The sequence below is a fragment of the Vombatus ursinus genome, unplaced genomic scaffold, assembly GCF_900497805.2.
Source record: "Vombatus ursinus unplaced genomic scaffold, bare-nosed wombat genome assembly UNPS02008406.1, whole genome shotgun sequence".
Taxonomy (NCBI): Eukaryota; Metazoa; Chordata; class Mammalia; order Diprotodontia; family Vombatidae; genus Vombatus; species Vombatus ursinus.
Genome location: NW_020948184.1, coordinates 1 through 16,721, shown reverse-complemented (window position 1 = coordinate 16,721; position 16,721 = coordinate 1). Strand labels below are relative to the sequence as shown.

The 16,721-nt window shown below is 60.2% G+C and overlaps 2 protein-coding genes across 2 annotated transcripts; both read left to right on the top strand.

Annotated features, from left to right (window-relative positions):
* Positions 1 to 166: 166 nt before the first annotated feature.
* Positions 167 to 2,114, top strand: LOC114034170 (DNA polymerase delta catalytic subunit-like). The gene is made up of 4 exons (XM_027849771.1): positions 167 to 392; positions 713 to 765; positions 857 to 954; positions 1,955 to 2,114. The coding sequence occupies exons 1-4, from the start codon at positions 167 to 169 to the stop codon at positions 2,058 to 2,060; spliced, it is 483 nt and encodes a 160-aa protein (XP_027705572.1). The 3' UTR covers positions 2,061 to 2,114.
* A 1,785-nt stretch (positions 2,115 to 3,899) lies between these two features.
* LOC114034171 (transcription factor Spi-B-like) lies at positions 3,900 to 9,382 on the top strand. Its single transcript, XM_027849772.1, has 6 exons — positions 3,900 to 4,383; positions 5,685 to 5,712; positions 6,060 to 6,132; positions 6,539 to 6,738; positions 7,041 to 7,185; positions 7,693 to 9,382. Exons 1-6 carry the CDS (start codon positions 4,259 to 4,261, stop codon positions 7,986 to 7,988), a joined length of 867 nt encoding a protein of 288 aa, XP_027705573.1. The 5' UTR covers positions 3,900 to 4,258; the 3' UTR covers positions 7,989 to 9,382.
* The last annotated feature ends 7,339 nt before the right edge of the window (positions 9,383 to 16,721 follow it).

The window sequence follows — 16,721 nt, the reverse complement described above, 5'->3', positions numbered from 1 at the left end:
GGTGAAGGTTGGGGGGCGAGGGCCGGGCCTAGGCTGTGCTGCTGCATGAGGGCTGGCAGGCAAGGCTGGGCCGGATGGTGGGGAGGACCGGAGGGCTGGGGGGTGTGGGAGGGGAGCCCGGGCCAGGCCAAGGGGGCAGATGCTTGGGTCAGGGCCGGGATACTGAATGGTGGGGGTAGGAGACGTTGAGGCAGGGGAGGCCTGGCCCCAGCCCTGCCGCCACCTCGGGCCTGGGCCGAGATCTGGGGGGTCACACTGGATCCTCTGCCCCCCACCAGGCGGTGAGCACACTCGCTGTAAGACGGTGCTGACGGCCAAGGTCGGGGGGCTTCTCGCCTTCGCCACACGCAGGAGCAGCTGCATTGGTTGTCGGGCTGTCCTCAGCCACCATGGTGAGGACGCCGGCCCCTGGGCCTCTGGGCTTCCCGCTCCCCAGGGGGCGGCCAGGGAGCCAGCAGGCTCACCTTCTTGTGTGTCCAGGCTGGGCGGGGTGCAGGGGCTGAGGGCAGGGAGTGGGGGGAGAGCAAGGCCCCCGCCCGGGATTTCCCCAGGGGAGTTTTTCCCACATACACACACTCCCTTGTTCTCTACCCTCTGGGGACTTTCAGAGGCTGGCCTGGATCGGGTGGTGTCCACCTCTGGGTCAGTGTCTGACAGCCCCACCTCTCTTTCTCTCCCCTGTGGTAACCCTGATTGGGCCCTGCCTCTCTAGGAGCTGTGTGCAAATTCTGCCTTCCCCGGGAGTCTGAGCTGTACCAGAAAGAGGTGAGGGGGTGGGAGGGACCACCAAGCAGGGACAGGGCAGGGACCGGCCCCCCAGGCCTTCGTGGGCCAAACGGCTGCCTTCTGTCCTCAGGTGGCGCACCTGGGCGCCCTTGAGGAGCGGTTCTCCCGCCTCTGGACGCAATGCCAGCGCTGCCAGGGCAGTCTGCATGAGGACGTGCTCTGTACCAGGTACGGGGGGCTGCCATACCCTGCCCTGCCCCACAGAGCCTCCTTTTCCCTGCCCCAGACCCCTGGGGAGTCAGCCTAGAGTGAGGACCGTTGGGTGTGGAACTTGGCTCTTCACTTTTGTGCCTCAGTTTCCTGAATCGCATGGGCCTATGGAATTTCTTAGGATAGGCCTCCCTGACCCCCGTGATGGTCTCTGCTCCTCTGTTCCGCCTCCCCCCAGACTGTCCGTCTCCATCCTCCTCCCCCCATCTCCTTCTGTCCCCCTCCCTCATCCTGGCTAGGTGGGGCTGGGCTTTCCCTAGGGAAAGGCCGGGCGAGCCAGGTTCCCACGCCAGGGCCAGGACGAGGACCGGGACAGGTGATATACGCCAGGCCACCTCCTCCCTCCCCACCCTGGCCTTATCGCCACCCGCCAGGCCCCGCCAAACAAACAACCTGGCTCCCGGGTGGAGACGGCCAGGCAGGGTGGGGGCTAGAGGCTAGAGAGAGGCCAAAGTCCTGGGAACAGGTGAGGAGGAAGCCTGGGGACCGTTACCCACCCCCCAGCCTGCAGCATCCACAATCTCGGGCCCGTCGCCGGCCGCTTGGAAAGGGGGGTGGACCCCCGAGTGCTCCCTTCTGGGGCTGGGCAGAAGAGACCAGCTGCCGGGGTCTGCGGCCTGGGGGCAGCCTGGGTGGTGGAGGGCCGCTGCTGGGAGGCGTGGCCCGAGATGAGGGGCTCACCGGCCAGGCCCCTCCCGGCTGCCCTCAGAAAGGGCTCGAGCCGGGCTTGGGCGTGGGGACATCTGGACGTTCAGTGGGGTGGAGAGTGGACCCCCACGAGGAGGGAGGGGGGCAGCTGCCAAGGATGCCCCAGTCCCCCGTGGGAATAGTGGCTGGGGGCCTGGACAGCTGGGTCCCCCAGAGAGCAGGGGCAGGGAGGCCAGGTGCTGAGGGCCCGATGGGGTCAGGGCGGCCGGGCCCCTGGGCTAACGGCACCTCCTCCTGCTCCCCTGTGCAGCCGAGATTGTCCCATCTTCTACATGCGGAAGAAGGTACAGAAGGATCTGGACGACCAGGAGCAGCTCCTGGCTCGATTCGGGCCCCCGGGCCCGGCCACCTGGTGACAGAGGACGCGGCTGTGGACGTTGGCATCAATAAAGCTGTGGGGCTTTGGGTTCCCCTGGTCTTGTTCTTTGGGAGGGTAGAAGGAGGAATCCTGCTGGCCACCGCACCCCCTCTCGCCCCCCAGGGGAGGCGGGTGTCGGCGGGATGGCAGGGATTTTAGTCCACATGTGAAGTGGGCTGTCTCTGGAGGTAGTGAGCTCCCTGTCGATAGAGGGCTCCAAGCAGAGGCTGACGAGCCCCTGTGAGGTGTGTTCTACAGACATAAACAGGATGGGGGGCTGGGGCGTTGTGCCGAGGGGCTGGTAGATGGCACTCACAGCGCCTGCTGTCTCATCTTAGGGGGCAGGGGAGCCCCGGCCCCACTCTCTCCCCTCCGCTAGGGGTGTTGGTAGGGGCTCTTCAGGGCGGCCTGTGGGAGTGCTGTGAACCCCAATCCGCAGAGGAGGGGACCTGGAGTCGAGCCCCGCTCATCTCCGCCGTTGTCACGACCGGGCTGAGGCCCTCGGCTTCTGTCTGGTGGAGTTCTTGGGGTGGCCAGATTTAGCGCCCGACCCTCCCACACCGGGAGAGTCGGAATCCCTGGAGGGGCCAGGCCGCAGCGGCTTCCTCGGCCTCAGGGCTGACAGCTAGAAGGGGTTCTGGGGGTGAAGGGGCAGCGAGTGACCAAGCCCGGGTTCTCCGGCTCCACACCCGGCACGTTCGCTCCGCTGGGCCAACGTGCTTCTCGTCCAACGAGACAGTGACGATGTTCAGAGGGCGCCTTTATGAGCATCTCATCTGATCCTCCCGACAGCCCCAGGAGGTGGGTTTGTCCCTATTTTACAGACTGGGAAACTGAAGCACACAAGTTGCGTAACTCGAAGGCCCGGCCTAAGTAGCTGTGGGAGATTGGGGTGCCAGGATCCCTCAAGCCCTGGGCAGAGAATCAGCCTGCGGAGGCCGGAAGCAGACGCCATTGGCCCAGCCAGGGTAGCGATGCCCATCCACTCCTTCACCAGCCAGAGGGAGGCAAGGCTTGGTGGCCTTGGAAGAGCCCCGATTTGCCATCTGTGAAATGGGGATGATGTTCCCCATCCTGTGCCTGGTTTTGAGTGAAGTGCTTGGTGAGCCTGGCGCAACGCACATAGCGCCAGGCCTGGAGTCAGGAAGATGCGTCTTCCCCAGCTCAAATCCCACCTCAGACTAGCTGAGTGACCCTGGGCAAGTCACTTCACCCCGTTTGCCTCAGTTTCCTCATCTGTAAAATGAGCTGGAGAAAGACATGACAAATCGCCCCGGCGTCTTTGCCAAGAAAACCCCAATGGGGTGATGAGGAGTCAGACCCGACTAGACCACAAGAAGGCTCGTGTCCCCTGTGAGGTGAAGCTGAGCTCTGGGCTAGAGGGCGTCAAAGAATCCGACCTGGAGCTGGGTGGGCTTTCAGAGCTCCAGTCCAACTCTCGCCACCTCTCACACCCTGTGAGCCCAAAGCCCCCTTTCACCTGAGCTTTGGGAGACTCCGTGTATGATGACTACCTTGGGACAGCCCTTGGTTTTTGCAAGGCCTCAGGTTGCTTGTCTGTGAAATGGGGTTGGCCCATGAGATCTCCAAGCCTTCCTTTGCTTCTCATGCTCCATTTTCACCCCTCCCGTACCTAATATCCCGATTTCCTAAGTCACGCCACCTCTGAGGACTCCTGCCCTTGGGGTCTCCAGTGCCTAACAGGACCTCAGGTCCGTTTCTTGGAGATTCAGGTATTTCCCCTTCTGAGGAAGTGGCAGGTTGGGTCCCGGGCCCAGGACCCCAAGATCAGCTGGTCAATGCATGTGTGGCACACCGCCTTTCTTGGGGTCACAAGCCAGTCCCAGCTTTCCCCACCCTCAAGTCAGGGACAAAATTCAGGTATCCAACCTAGTAATCCCACCCCCTTTGAAGCCCCAGGTATCTGGCACCTAGGACATCTGGAACCCAGGCATCCAGTCTTAACCCTCAGGACTAGGGCACCTCCCCTCCCCCAGGGAACCAGGTATCTGCTTTACCCCAACCCCCCTCTCTAAATCCAAGTGTTCTGCAGCCCCCGGCCCTCCTCAGGCACCAAGGAACCCTGCCACCCTAGAGACCTGGTGGTACGGGTGCCCTGCTCTCCCCTCCCATCCCCAGTCACATGACTCGTTGAGCAATCCCCCATCTCCAGGGCCCCCCCTGAGGGGATTTTCGATGAGGTCACTGGGCCCCGCCCCTCCCCTCCCTGGCTATAAGGTGATGGCAATGCCAGGACGCAGCCCAGACCCTGTGCCATCCCCAGAGCTCTGCCCCACCATGCTCACGCTGGAGGCTGCACAGTAAGTGAGGACCCCCCAGGGCTCCGAGTGCATAGGCGAGGTCTCTACTCCCCGCTGTCTCTCCATGTGTCTCTGCTTCTCTTCATCTCTCTCTGTCCTCCCTCTTGTGCCTTCCTTCTGCCCCCTCCTGTCTCTCTCTTTTCCCCGTCTCTGCTTCTTTCATCTCTGTCATCCCTCCACATCTCCCTCGTCTCTTCCGCCTCTCCCCCATCTGTCTGCTTTCACCCCTGCCCGGGTCGCTGTCTCTTGCTTCCAGTCACCGTCTCCATCCCTTTCCCAGGCTCTCCCCTCTAGGTCTGTTTGGACCCATCACTGTCCCATGGCTGGGGCCAGTTCCCTCAAAAACCCTCCACTTTCTCTCCCACTTTCACTAACCCCCCCCACCCCCCACTCCACAAACACTCTCACCACCTCAGCCTGCCCATGCAAATCTCCCCAGGGATATTTCCGTGCAGGCCTCCCCATGCCCCCTTCCTGTTCTAAGCCCTGTCCCTGACTGGGCCTTGGGGGTGGGGGAGGGCAGGACTTTGACTCACACCCCTCTATGTACAGCCTGGGGTCAGCCTCTACCTACCCCACATGCCCAAAGTTCCTTCGTCCTCTCTCAAAAAAAAAAAATAAACCGGGAGCCCACGAAGTTCTGTTTGGTGAGCTCGAATTTGGAGAGGATTGGGAGATGGGAGTCAGGGAGGGGCACGAGACACAGGCAGGCAGGGGTACCTGGAGAAGAACAAGAGACTTAAAAAGTGAGATGCACGGAGGGAGTGGGAGGCACGGGGGCATTGAGGGACACGGGAGACAGATGGAGAGGGAGGGATGTAGAATAAGAGATAGGTGAGATGAAAGGATACAAATTCGTGAGGGGCACAGGGGGGCCATGGAGAGTGAGGGGTGCAGGGACATGGGGGAGGGATGCAGGGAGACCATGGAGAATGAGGGCCGCAGGGGGGGCATGGAGAGTGGGGGGCACAGGGATGTGGGGGAGGGGCACCGGGGGGGGCGGGGGGGGGGGGGGGCGGGGGGGTGGGGGAGGGGTGCAGGGCAAGGAAGAGGCCCAAGACAAAGCAAAGGACAGAAGAAGAACAAGGTGGGAGCATGGGGGACCCAGAGTCTGGAGCGTGGGACAGTACAGAATGCAGGGGAAGGAGAAAGCCCAGTGCAGGGGCACAGACACTCAGGGGAGGGGAGGGGCTCAGGACCAGACCTGGAGGCTCCAGGGTCTGGGTGAGTGCCAGGCCCAGGCACCCAGAGCAGGGGGTGACACCACCTCTCCCCATTCTATCTTTTTCTCCTCTCCCCAGGTTGGAGGATTCGCACTTTTCTTGCCAGGTAAGTTCTGCCTTGCCGTTACCCAGTGTCCCAGCATCCTTTTTCCAGAAGGAGGGCTCTTTCTTCCACACACACTTTCCACTGATCGATTGATCGATCTCGTCTGTTACCTGTCCCTCTCGTCTCCCCCTTTCTTCTGTCTCTCCCTGTCTACCCCATCGCTTCTCTCTCTTCACGTCCCCCTTCCCCACTCTCCTGTTTCCCCAACCGATCTATTTATTTCTTCAGTCAGTCTCCGCCCCACTTTGTCTGTTTCTCTGTCTGTCACTGTCCCGTTTCTCTCTCCTTTGACTCTCTGGCCGGTGGGACGTTCCCGTCACGACCACGCTCCTGGTGCCTCTCCTCAGTACTCAGATGGAGTCTTCTACGATCTGGACAGCAGCAAACACCCCGGCTACGTGGACCCCGAAGGCATGGTGGGTAAGTACATGCTTCCCCTCTCTGTGCCCTCCCACTGCCCGGGGGGCACTAGCCATTTACCTTCTCAGTGGGTCTTAACTCCTCCAGCTTTCTCTCCCATTCTCGGCCCCCACCCGAATGCCCTTTGTCCCCTCCCCGTACCCCTATTCTGCTCACCTCTTCCTACAGCCATCCGTCCCCCTCTCCCCACCCATCCGTCCCCCTGCCAGGCTCCGTGCCTCTGGATTCCCATTTCCTCCCCCGCCCTCCTCCCTCCGTTCCATCCTCATCAGGTCTCTCCTGTTAAGCTGCTCCCTTCCCCATGCGTGCAAATGCGCGGGCCAAAGATGACCTTCCTTTCCTTCCCACAATTGCCCCTTTGGGCCAGGGGGCTGAGTCTCAGGGCGCCCTCTCCTGCCTTCCCCAGACTCCCTGTGGGGCTGGACAGAGCCACCGCCCAGCCTGGCCACTGCCTATGAGCCCTTCGACCCCTCGGCAGCCTCACTTGGCCAACTCCAGGGTCTTCAACTCTCCTACCTGCCTGTCAGCTATGGCCCCATTGGGCAGCTGGAGCCGGCCCCGGGCCCAGGGCTCAGCACCTACCCGGAGGAGGATTTTGGAGGCCAGGTGAGGGGGAATGAGCCGGGGAGGAAGCGTGTAGGGCTGAGGTCAGCATGTTGTGAGACAAAGGCAAGTCTGGAGCTGGCAGACCTGGGGCTGGCAAACCTGGGGCCGGACAAATCACTTCTTTGTCTGAGTCACAAAATGATGGGGAGAAGGTTGGATCAGGTGATTTCCAAGGTCCCTTCCAGCTCTGTGATAGAGGGTTAGAAGACTGAGAGACCCGGGTAGGTTCGGGGAGTCCAGCTTGGAGAGGAGGGAAGGTGAGCCGTGGACCACAAGCTCTGACCACCCCCTCCCTGCTCCAGCCCCTGGCCTCATTTACCCAGTTCCCCAGTCCTGGCTTATCTGAGGACGAGGAGTTCCCAGGGGATAGCCCAGCCCTGGAGGTGTCTGACAGCGAGTCGGATGAGGTCCCGGCAGCTGGAGGGGAAGGGACAGGAGCCGATGCAGGTATGATGGGGGGGGCGGCGGCCAGTAAAGTCACCTGACCTGGGGAGCCCCTGGTCTGGGAAGGGGAGACAGCCCTGAGTCCGATGGGAGAGTGCTGTCCCTAGGGAGCACCTGCTCCAAGTGGGTATCGCAGTCTCAGAAGTGGAAGGGGGCTCCAAAGCCATCTGGCCCCTCCTCTGGCTGACCAGGAATGCGCTCTGCTGCAGCATATGGCCCTCAGTGGTCACCCAGCCTTGAAGACCTTTGTGGATGGGGAGCTCACTGCTTTCCCCCAAGCTGCCCCAAGTCTCAGTACCCCTGCCCCGTGTCTTGCTCCAAGGTTTCCACGTACAGAATCTGTCTGCAAAAGCTGATTGGAGGAAGTCCCCGGTGCTTCCTGTCCCCGGCAGCAGCCACTAATCGCGCCTTCGCTTATTGGCTGACCGACTGATTTCTGGAGGGTGGGTGTCCCCAGAGGATGCCCAAGGGGGCCTCCCGGCCTGACGCCGGCCTGCTCTGCCCCTCCAGGTGCCCGGAAGAAGCTCCGTCTCTACCAGTTCTTGCTGGGGCTGCTGACCCGCGGGGACATGCGGGAGTGCGTGTGGTGGGTAGAACCCGGGGCCGGCGTCTTCCAGTTCTCGTCCAAGCACAAGGAGGCCCTGGCCAGGCGCTGGGGCCAGCAGAAAGGCAACCGCAAGCGGATGACCTACCAGAAACTGGCCCGGGCCCTCCGCAACTACGCCAAGACCGGAGAGATCCGCAAGGTCAAGAGGAAACTCACGTACCAGTTTGACAGCACCCTGCTGACCCCCCGGCGGGCGTGAGGGCCCCGGCCGCGGGGGGACGGCTGTCTCGGGCCCCGAGGCGTCTCAGAGATCCCCCTGCTGTCGCCAAGAGTGCCTTGGGGTGCCCTGTCCCTCCGAGTTCAGAGCCTGTGAAGGCTCCCCATCAGAAGGCACACCCTGTCTGGGGCTGTCTTAGGGCCTCAGGCATCCCTGGCCTAGGATGATTCCAGCGCTAGCTTCTTGGGAATGGGTCCCCTGGCAGTCTGTAGCCCTTGCCCCTTTTCCTGACCCGGGCCGGGGGTCAGGAGGATCCAGCCCCGACATGCCCTGTGACTCTGGGGGAGATGGGCCTCGAGTCCTTAGCTGTAAACACAAGGGACTGCAGCCTCCAACTGCTAAGGGCCCAGTGGTCCAGGCCCCTTCCCGCCTGAGCGGATGCCGGCTCGGACCGTCCTGCCCTGCCTGGGTGACCCCCTCCCCACCAGAGCTCCGGACTAAGTCCCCAGGCCTGGGGAAATCAAAGGCATCAGCACAGCCAAGGGTCTGCCGAGGGCTCAGACATAGATTTTGGACTGGGGGGAACCATATAGCACTGGAAAAGAGGGAGAGAAATGTGGGACCAAGGGTCCCAGGCTCTGGTCAAAACCTGGTTTCAGATCCTGGCCCCCTCAATGGCTGCCTGGGTAACCTACTCTGGCCCTTGTCTCTCTCTAAGCTGTGTGACCTTGGCCGTGCCTCAGTTCCCCCATGTGTAAAAAGAGGGGGTTTCCCCCGGAATGATCCCTAAGGTCTCTCTGGCTTTTTCCTTCGGTGACATTTCAGACCTGGCCCTGACTCATTGTGCAATCTTGAGTGTGTTGTCCCTTCTGGGCCTCAGTTTCTCCCTGAGGGAGTTTGACCAGATGACCCCCAAGGTTCTGTCTGGCTTGGAGGTTGTATACTGGGATCTGAAGGGTTCTGGGGATTCCCAAAGTGGTACGGGCGCCCTCTGAAGTACTGAGTGCCCTTTCCCTGGACGATGGGGTTTATTGTCATCTGGGCCTCTGGGAGTCCTTCCAAGTCTGAGGCCCTGGGACCCCTGCCCACTGGAGCTTTCTCTGAGGTGGGGTGGTTCCCCACAATCCTCCTCAGCTGGTTCCGGGGCCATTCTCCCTCAGTGCCCCCTAGGTCTCCTCCCTACCTGTCACCTGGAGAGGGGATGGGTCAGGGGTGTACAGAGGGGCCCAGAATCCTTTGGGCTTAGGAGAGCCTGGCCTCAGAGTCCATTGCAGGGAAGCCAGGAAGACTTAGGCTGGGCCCCTGACCTCCAAAGCGGAGTCCATCCCTCCCCACCAAGAAACCAAGCTCCCTGCCCCTTCCTGCCAGGGACCTCGGGGTCATGTCTCACCTTACAAAGTAATGAATTCTGCAAATAAAAGATGAACACACGCCAACATGGGGTATTCCTTTTGGAAATTGCCGGCACTGTATCAACCCAAGCAAATGCCATGGAATTTCTGAGCTTCTCCCGTGCCCACCCCCAGTGCTCAGTTGGGGCCGTGCACCTCAGGATACTCCCACACACACTTGTTTTGCATTCTTGTTCAGCCGCATCTGACTCTTCATGACCTCATTTGGGGTTTTCTTGGCAAAGATACTGGAGTGGTTTGCCATTTCCTTCTCTAACTCATTTTACAGGTGAGGAAACCGAGGCAAACTGGGCTAAGTGACTTGTCCAGAGTCACACAGCTAATAAGTGTCTGAGGCTAGATTTGAACTCAGGTCTCTCTGACAACAGACCCAGCACTCTGTCAGCTGCACCATCCAGCTTCCCCAATGCTTCTGCTCTCACCTATTGATGCTTCTCTTTCCTCCTCCCCATTACTCTGTCCCTTCCATCATCTCTGTCTCTGTTTCTCTCTTTCTCTGGTGGTTCCCTAGCAGTCTGACCCTGGTCTGGCTGGCTCTGCCCCTCCCCCCCCCCCCCCCCCCCCCCCCTCCCCCCCCCCCCCCCCCCCCCCCCCCCCCCCCCCCTCCCCCCCCCCCTTCTCTCTCCCCCCTCCTCCCTCCCTCTATCCCTCCCCCAGCAGTCTCTTTCTCTCCGGTTCTCTCAGAGGCTCCCTGGGGGTCTGGATCAGTGTCTTCCGTTCTTCCTAGGCTTCTCAGACTCCCTGCCATGACTTTATCTCCCCTCCCATCCTGCACTCCCGCTGGTCTCACAATACCTTGCTCCCCTGTCCCCGCAGGAGAGAGTCTGACCAGAGACTGATGATGTCACCAGATATTCCATTTTGGATTGGCCAAACACCGAGCCAGCCCTGTTAAGGTTACAAGGGGGTTTGCTTTGGTTTTGGTGACGCAGGGCCAGAGTTAGTGCTGGCTCCTCAAACCCTCTACCCCAGGCTCCAGCTCAGGAAGGGACCCATGCATCCTGGGCTCCCCAGCCCTTCCGGGCCCTGCTCTTCTCTTTCCCACTTCCTCCAGGGCTCCCTCCTTCCTTGGGGAGCTGGGGGCGAGGACCGTAGAAACTTGGGGACCCTGGGGGTGGGGCAGCCTAGGCCAGGTGGCCTGGCCACAGCAGCTGGGCTGGGATAAAATTTCTCTGGGGTGGGGCCCCCAGCGGTGAAAGGAAGTTCTCCACACCCCAGCTGGAGAAAGCAGGTCACCACTAGGCAAAGAGGGGTCCCTGGGATGCTGGCTGCCCTGGCGCAAGCCAGCCCTCAACGCTAACCTGGGGCTTGGTGCCCACTTCAAGAAACCTGGCCCTCCCTACTGACCCTGGAGACTTGGCTTTGGTTTCCCCAGGGGGTCCAATTTCTCTGAAGATGCCTGACTTGCAGAAATCTAGGTGGCTGGGCCCCCAGCCCTACCCTATCCCAAAAGAGTGCCAGAGGTCTGATACCCTAAATCCTGTCTCCCTCAAGGACTCAGTTGTCCTGATATCCCAGCCCTACCCCCTATACCAAGATAACCTGCTTCCACAGCTCCCAAACAGTAGGGACCCAGGTGACCCCTTCCCCAGCCCTGCCTGTGGCCTCCCACTGAGACCCAGGTGTCCTGACCCTCACAACCCTCCCCTCTCCCCCTCCCCTTGCCTTAGAGACCAGAATCTTGTTGCCCTGGCCTCCACCAGGAGCCAGGCATGTATCTTCCCCCCCACCCCCAGCAGTTATTTCTCGCCCTTTAGAGAACTCCTGGGGAATTCGAAGGGGGTGGGGAGTGGGAGCTGAGTCAGGTGTCTCCGGGGAGCCTCCAGCCTCCTTAAAACCCCACCCTGCCACCCATCCTAGGCCCTGTTGTCTCAGGAAGGTTCCCGACTGGCCACAGGTTAAGATGCCGGAGCCCAAACCAGGTGGGGACCCGCAACCCCTCATCCCTAACCTCTTCCTCAAAGGGAGGCTGGAAGGGGTGTGCTCCCTGTCAGTGCCAGGAGTCCCAAGGTTGGAGGGGGCATGGGGAGGACAACCCTGGCCTGGGAGAGGTAGATGATCGGGGCAGAGAAAAGGAGTGGGGGATTACGGGAGCTTGGAGGCTAAGGACTGGAAAAAGCAGGATCCAAAGGAAAGAGACCCCTCCAGCTAGAATGAGGAGGGAACCTTTGGCATGGGAAGGGCCCCTTCCCAGGATGGGGGGAGGGAGCCCCCTTGTGTAAGAAATGTAGGGAAAAGAGCCCCTGTCCCTGGTAGGAGGAGGGATCCCCTTGTATGTAGGAAAGGGCCCCCTCGTTGGGGAGAGGGAGCCCCCTTGCACTCAGTGGGAGAAGGGGGTCCCAGCAGGGTGCTGGGAGGGTCCTGAGTACTGGGTGCTCGGTGCTGAGCTCAGCACATGGGTGTCCAGTTACCTGACCCCGGATCAAGCTAATTATACTCCAGGCCAGCCCATCTGGAAAAGGTCAAGACCAGTTGGCCTGGACTTGGGCGGGGGTGAGGAAGGAGCAGAGGCTTTATTTGGGGGGATCCTCCCTGGTCCTGCTGGCCCTGCCCTCTGTCCCTGGAGAATGGTAAGATTCTGTCCAGGGGGAGGAAGTGAGGGAAAGCAGGTGTCTGGAGGGCCAGCCAGGATTGGGTGCTGAGGGACATCTGAAGGGCAGGGGCTGTGCTCAGCACCCCTGGGTCCTGGAGTGGACGAGAGCCAGGGGATCAGGACTCCTGGGCTCCCTGATTCTGTGACCCTCCTCCGCCTCTTTCCCCTCACAGCCACCAAGAAGCCCGCTGCCAAAGCTAAGGATGCCCCCCAAAAGCCTGGCCCTGAGAAGGAGGCTGCGCCTGCCCCACCCAGTGGTGAGACACCCCTGGCCCAGCCCCAGCCCCCACTCTGGCCCCGAGATGTCCGCAGACACGGCTCCCCTCTCATCTGGAGCACCGAGACCATGGCCCAGGAACTGTGTCTGCTCTCTAACCTATTGATTCCAAAGCCATCTACACCGTCGAGTGTCTGTTCCCCGAGTCCTCCCCTTCCTTTCCCCACACTCCCTCTGGCTCCCTTTCTTGTCTCTGAGCCTTTCAAACCTCTGAGCCTCCTTTCTCTGAGTCCCCCAAACTTTGGGCGACCCCCGTTCCCAGTTTTTCTTCCTGCTCCTGAGGCACCCAGACCTTTGGAAACCAAATTGTTCCAGACTCCATCTAACCTATAGAAAGCCCGGATCCTAAGCCTGCCCCAGATATTTGCTAGCTGTGGCTCTGAGTATCTGTCTGGGTCTCACTTTCCTCATCTGTAAAACCCGGGGGTTGGACTTTGTGACTACTGAGGTCTCTTCTGGCTCTAAATCGAGGACATTCTGATTCCATGATCCCTCTTTTTTAAAATTAATTTATTTATTTTTAGTTTTCAACATTCATTTCCATAAGATTTTGAATTCCAAATTTCTCCCCATCTCTCCCCTCTCCCCACCCCATGATGGCATGCATTCTGAATACCCCTTCCTCTAATCTGCTCTCCCTTCTATTCCTCCCCCCTTGTCTTATCCCCTTCCCCTTCTATTTTCCTGTAGGACAGGATAGATTTCTATACCCCATTTCCTGTATGTATGACCCCTCTTGTCCCCAGCCCCCAGATCTTTGATCTCTGGCCTCCCTGCCTCCCCCTTGCCTGCACCAAATTCTGAAGAGATCAGGCAGACCTGGGTGGATGTGGAGGGAGGTGACTGGTTAGGGAGGTGAAAAACCAGTCCTGGTATCAAAAGGCTACTGGTTGCCCACTTTGATTGGGAAGTCCGTGCCCCTGCCAAGCACTCCACTAAGCTCCTGAGTCCCAGGATGGAATAAGAGAGGCCTCGGGGTAGCCAGTGAGCCCTGGGGCTCTGTCCAAGAGAGGCTCACTGGATACCAAGCACTGTCCTGCCTTCCCACCTTCTGCTCCAGGAAGCCTCCTAATCCCCACCCCCTTCCTTTCCTCCCAGTCCCCTCTCCCTTCTGTTCTCCCTCATAGTCCCTTTCTCCTTCTTCTCTCCCAGTCCCCTTCCCCCAGTCCCTCTCCCCTGTCCTCCTCTCCTTCCAGTCTCCCTGTTCCTCTTCCGTCCATTTCCCCTCCCCCGGTCTTTCTCCCCTCCCCTAGTTCTCCTGCTTCCCAGCCTCTCCCAGCCCTCCTCCTCCAGTCCTGCAGTCCCCCTCCCCCTCCATCCCTCCTTCATCTCTAGCTGTCTGCCACTGATTTGATGCCTAATTATGTACTAAGTTCTGCGGTAATTATTAGCAAAGTACTCCATGATCCGATGATTAAGGCAGAAGGAACCATGGGGGGAAGTTGCCAAGAGGCCAATTCAGGCTTGAAGTCAGGAATAACTTCTTAACAATTAGAGATAACCAAGAAGGAGCTGGGCTGCCACGAGAGGTAGTGAGCTCCCCGTAACTGGAGGGTCTTCTGTATGGGGGGTCGATGGCCACTGAGGTCCCGAGTCGTAATGCCCATTCCCCTCCCCCCAGCCAAGCAGAGGAAAGCTTCCTGGAGGCTGGGTGGAGCCATTGTTGTGTTTGTAGCCTCAGAGCTACCTTGTATCCACCTCGTGTGCATTCATACCATCCTGTATGTAAACCTGTGGTCTTCCCTGGGTCACTTTTTGTCTTTGTATCAATCAATAAACCTTTATTAAGAGCCTTCTATGTGCCAGGCACCGAGCTAGTGCTTGCTGACTGATTGATTCATAAGCGCCTAATAAATGTTGGAAACTGGGGGGTCAGAGAACTAGGGAGAAACGCTGACTCTGCCTGGCTTTGTGACCGTGAGCATGACCCCAGTGCCCTCTGGCCCTCAGGTTCCCCAGGTGTAGAATCGGAGGGAAATTGGTTCCTTATCCTCCCTTCCACCCCAACATTCTATGCTTTCAACCCAACCCTCCTCATTTTGCAGGCGGGGAAACTGAGGTTCAGAGGTTAGGGACATTATTCCACAGAAGGGAAAAATCAGGCTCAGCGAGGGTCAGGGATTTGTCCACCCTCTCACTCTGCAGAGGAGGAAACTGAGGCACAGAGTGGGTCAGGGCTTGTAAACTCCTTGAGGGCAGGGACTGTCTTTTGCCTCTTTGCATCTCCTGCCCTTAGCACAGTGGCTTGCACCGCACAGAGGAGCCACTTAACGTAATTAACAGACTACCTGGCTGTGGGGAGGGGGGTTGGGGGAAGTGCGCCCTCAGTGCTCAGGTCTCAGGAATCACCTCAAATAAAGTAACCTTGCGGCTCTCCGGCTAAGCCCCTGACTCACAGAGTGAAAGGCCCATTTATAACCTAGAGCCGCCCCCTGAGGACCAGTCACCCGCTGCCGAGGAGCCCGCTGGGATCTTCCTGAAGAAACCCGACACTGTGTCTATAGAGGCAGGTAAGGAGGGCTGAGGCTAAGCTCCGGGGAGAGGCTGGGGAATGGGATGTCGAGGTACCCCCATGCTTGGGTTGCAGAGAGGCTGAGGGGCGGGATGCCTGGGCGCCCCAGAGAGGTACAGGGGCTCACCACCCAGGGTGAGCTGCCTGGGAGCCAGACGCCCGGGGCCTTAGAGGAAGATGCAGCTTAGATACCTGGGTGTCGCAGGTGCCCGGACCCCCAAGCCAGGATGAGCCCCGGGTCCCTGGGTTCCAGGGACCTGGCAGGGTGTGAAGGCCTTAGACTTCCTGTCCCCTGGTCCCCAGGGAAGGACGTGGTGATCACGGCCAAGGTGAACGGGAAGGAGCTCCCTGGAAAGCCCATCATCAAATGGTTCAAAGGGAAGTGGTTAGAACTGGGCAGCAAGAGTGGGACCCGATTCGTCTTCAAGGAGAGCCATGACCAGCAGAGCAACGTGAGGGCCATGAGGCCAGCAGGCCAGGCCTGGGGGGGAGGGGGGCAGCAGAAGTGGGAGGGGTGGAGAGGTGGGGGGCCTGGGGCTGCAGCGGGGAGGGGGGCAGCGGAAGTGGGAGGGGTGGGGGGGCCTGGGGCTGCAGCGGGGAGGGGGGCAGCAGAAGTGGGAGAGGTGGGGGGGGCCTGGGGCTGCAGCGGGGAGGGGGGGCTGCGGAGGGGGGGGGGGGGGGGGGGCCGGGGGCGGCGGCGGTAGGGGGGTAGGGGGGCCTGGGACCACTTTGGAGACACACTTGGCTGTGTGACCTTGGGCCAGTGCTCTAGGCCACTCTCTTGCAGAGAAGGCGCTCATTTCCATTGCGGGAGTTCCCTCACTCCCAGTACCAACAGAATCAGAGTTCTGGTCCCTACCCCTATGTACACATTCCCCCCAGGGCAACGGAACCCCCTGAGGGCAGGGGCTGATCTGGGGGTTTGTCCTGGGCTTAATATACTGCACTGGGGGCTGGGATTTCCGCAGCAGAAGCCTAGGGCAGACTGCGCGAGTCTGAGAGAGGAGTGAGTGGCCTCCTCCTGGGCCAGGCAGGGGAGGCAGCCAGTGGCTCCCGAGGGGATGACAGAAGGCCAAGGCCCCTCTGGCCCTGCCTGGGCCACTGAGCCTGAGGCTCTCTCTCCGGCCTACTCAGGTGTACACGGCCGAGCTGCAGATCGGGAAGGTGGTCCTGGGCGACCGGGGTGAATACCGGTGCGAGGTGAAGGCCCAGGATGCCTGTGACAGCTGCAGTTTCAGCATCGATGTGGAAGGTGTGACATCATGCTTTATGAAGGGCTGCCGTGCTGGGGCCCCAGTGGGAGAAGAGCGTCCCTGGAGGGGGTGGGGGAAGGGGGACAGAAGGGGGGGGAGTCCAGGGGCAGCAAGGACCCTGAGGGAGGGGGCAAAGAAGGACCCCCCCACTCATTCCTATCCCCACCCCCTCAGCCCCCAGCCAGGACAGCGGTAATATCCTGGAAAGCTTCAAGCGCTCGTGAGTGACCCCCCCCCCCCAAGCCCTGCTCTCCCCCTAGAAAGCCAATGGTGGCAGGTGCCACTGGCCCCCAGTCTCCTCACACCACCCCTCACTCTACCCCGGCGATGTCAATGGCTACGACTGAGAGGGCTGGGGCCTGGCGGAGGGGAAGAAGTCCAAAGGTGGGGGGGAATCCCAGAGCTGAGGCATCTAGGGGTGTGGGATGCACGAAGCCTTGGACCTGGAGTCCCCAAACCCAGAATTCAGGTCTCAGCTTCAGATTTAGCTGTGTGGCCCTGGACGAGTCATTTGACCTCCATGTCCTCATCTGCAAAATGGGTATCATAACAGCAACCCCTTCCCTCTCAGGGCTGTCGAGAATAAAATGAGTTCATGATTCGTACAGCACTTTGCAAACCTTAAAGCACTGTACACAACCTAACGGTCCCTCTCCCTGCAGAGGTGAAAGGAGGCCTGATGATGCAGGAGAACTGGACTTCAGCGGTCTTTTAAAGAAAAGGTGAGG

Excerpts from the sequence above, each read along its gene's own strand:
- LOC114034171 (XM_027849772.1), top strand. The coding sequence starts at position 4,259 with ATGAGGTCACTGGGCCCCGCCCCTCCCCTCCCTGGCTATAAGGTGATG. Across the intron at positions 5,713-6,059 it reads ATTCGCACTTTTCTTGCCAG|TACTCAGATGGAGTCTTCTA; the intron begins GTAAGTTCTGCC and ends GCCTCTCCTCAG. Across the intron at positions 7,186-7,692 it reads AGGGACAGGAGCCGATGCAG|GTGCCCGGAAGAAGCTCCGT; the intron begins GTATGATGGGGG and ends CTGCCCCTCCAG.
- LOC114034170 (XM_027849771.1), top strand. The coding sequence starts at position 167 with ATGGTGGGGGTAGGAGACGTTGAGGCAGGGGAGGCCTGGCCCCAGCCC. Across the intron at positions 393-712 it reads GGCTGTCCTCAGCCACCATG|GAGCTGTGTGCAAATTCTGC; the intron begins GTGAGGACGCCG and ends CTGCCTCTCTAG. Across the intron at positions 766-856 it reads CTGAGCTGTACCAGAAAGAG|GTGGCGCACCTGGGCGCCCT; the intron begins GTGAGGGGGTGG and ends TTCTGTCCTCAG.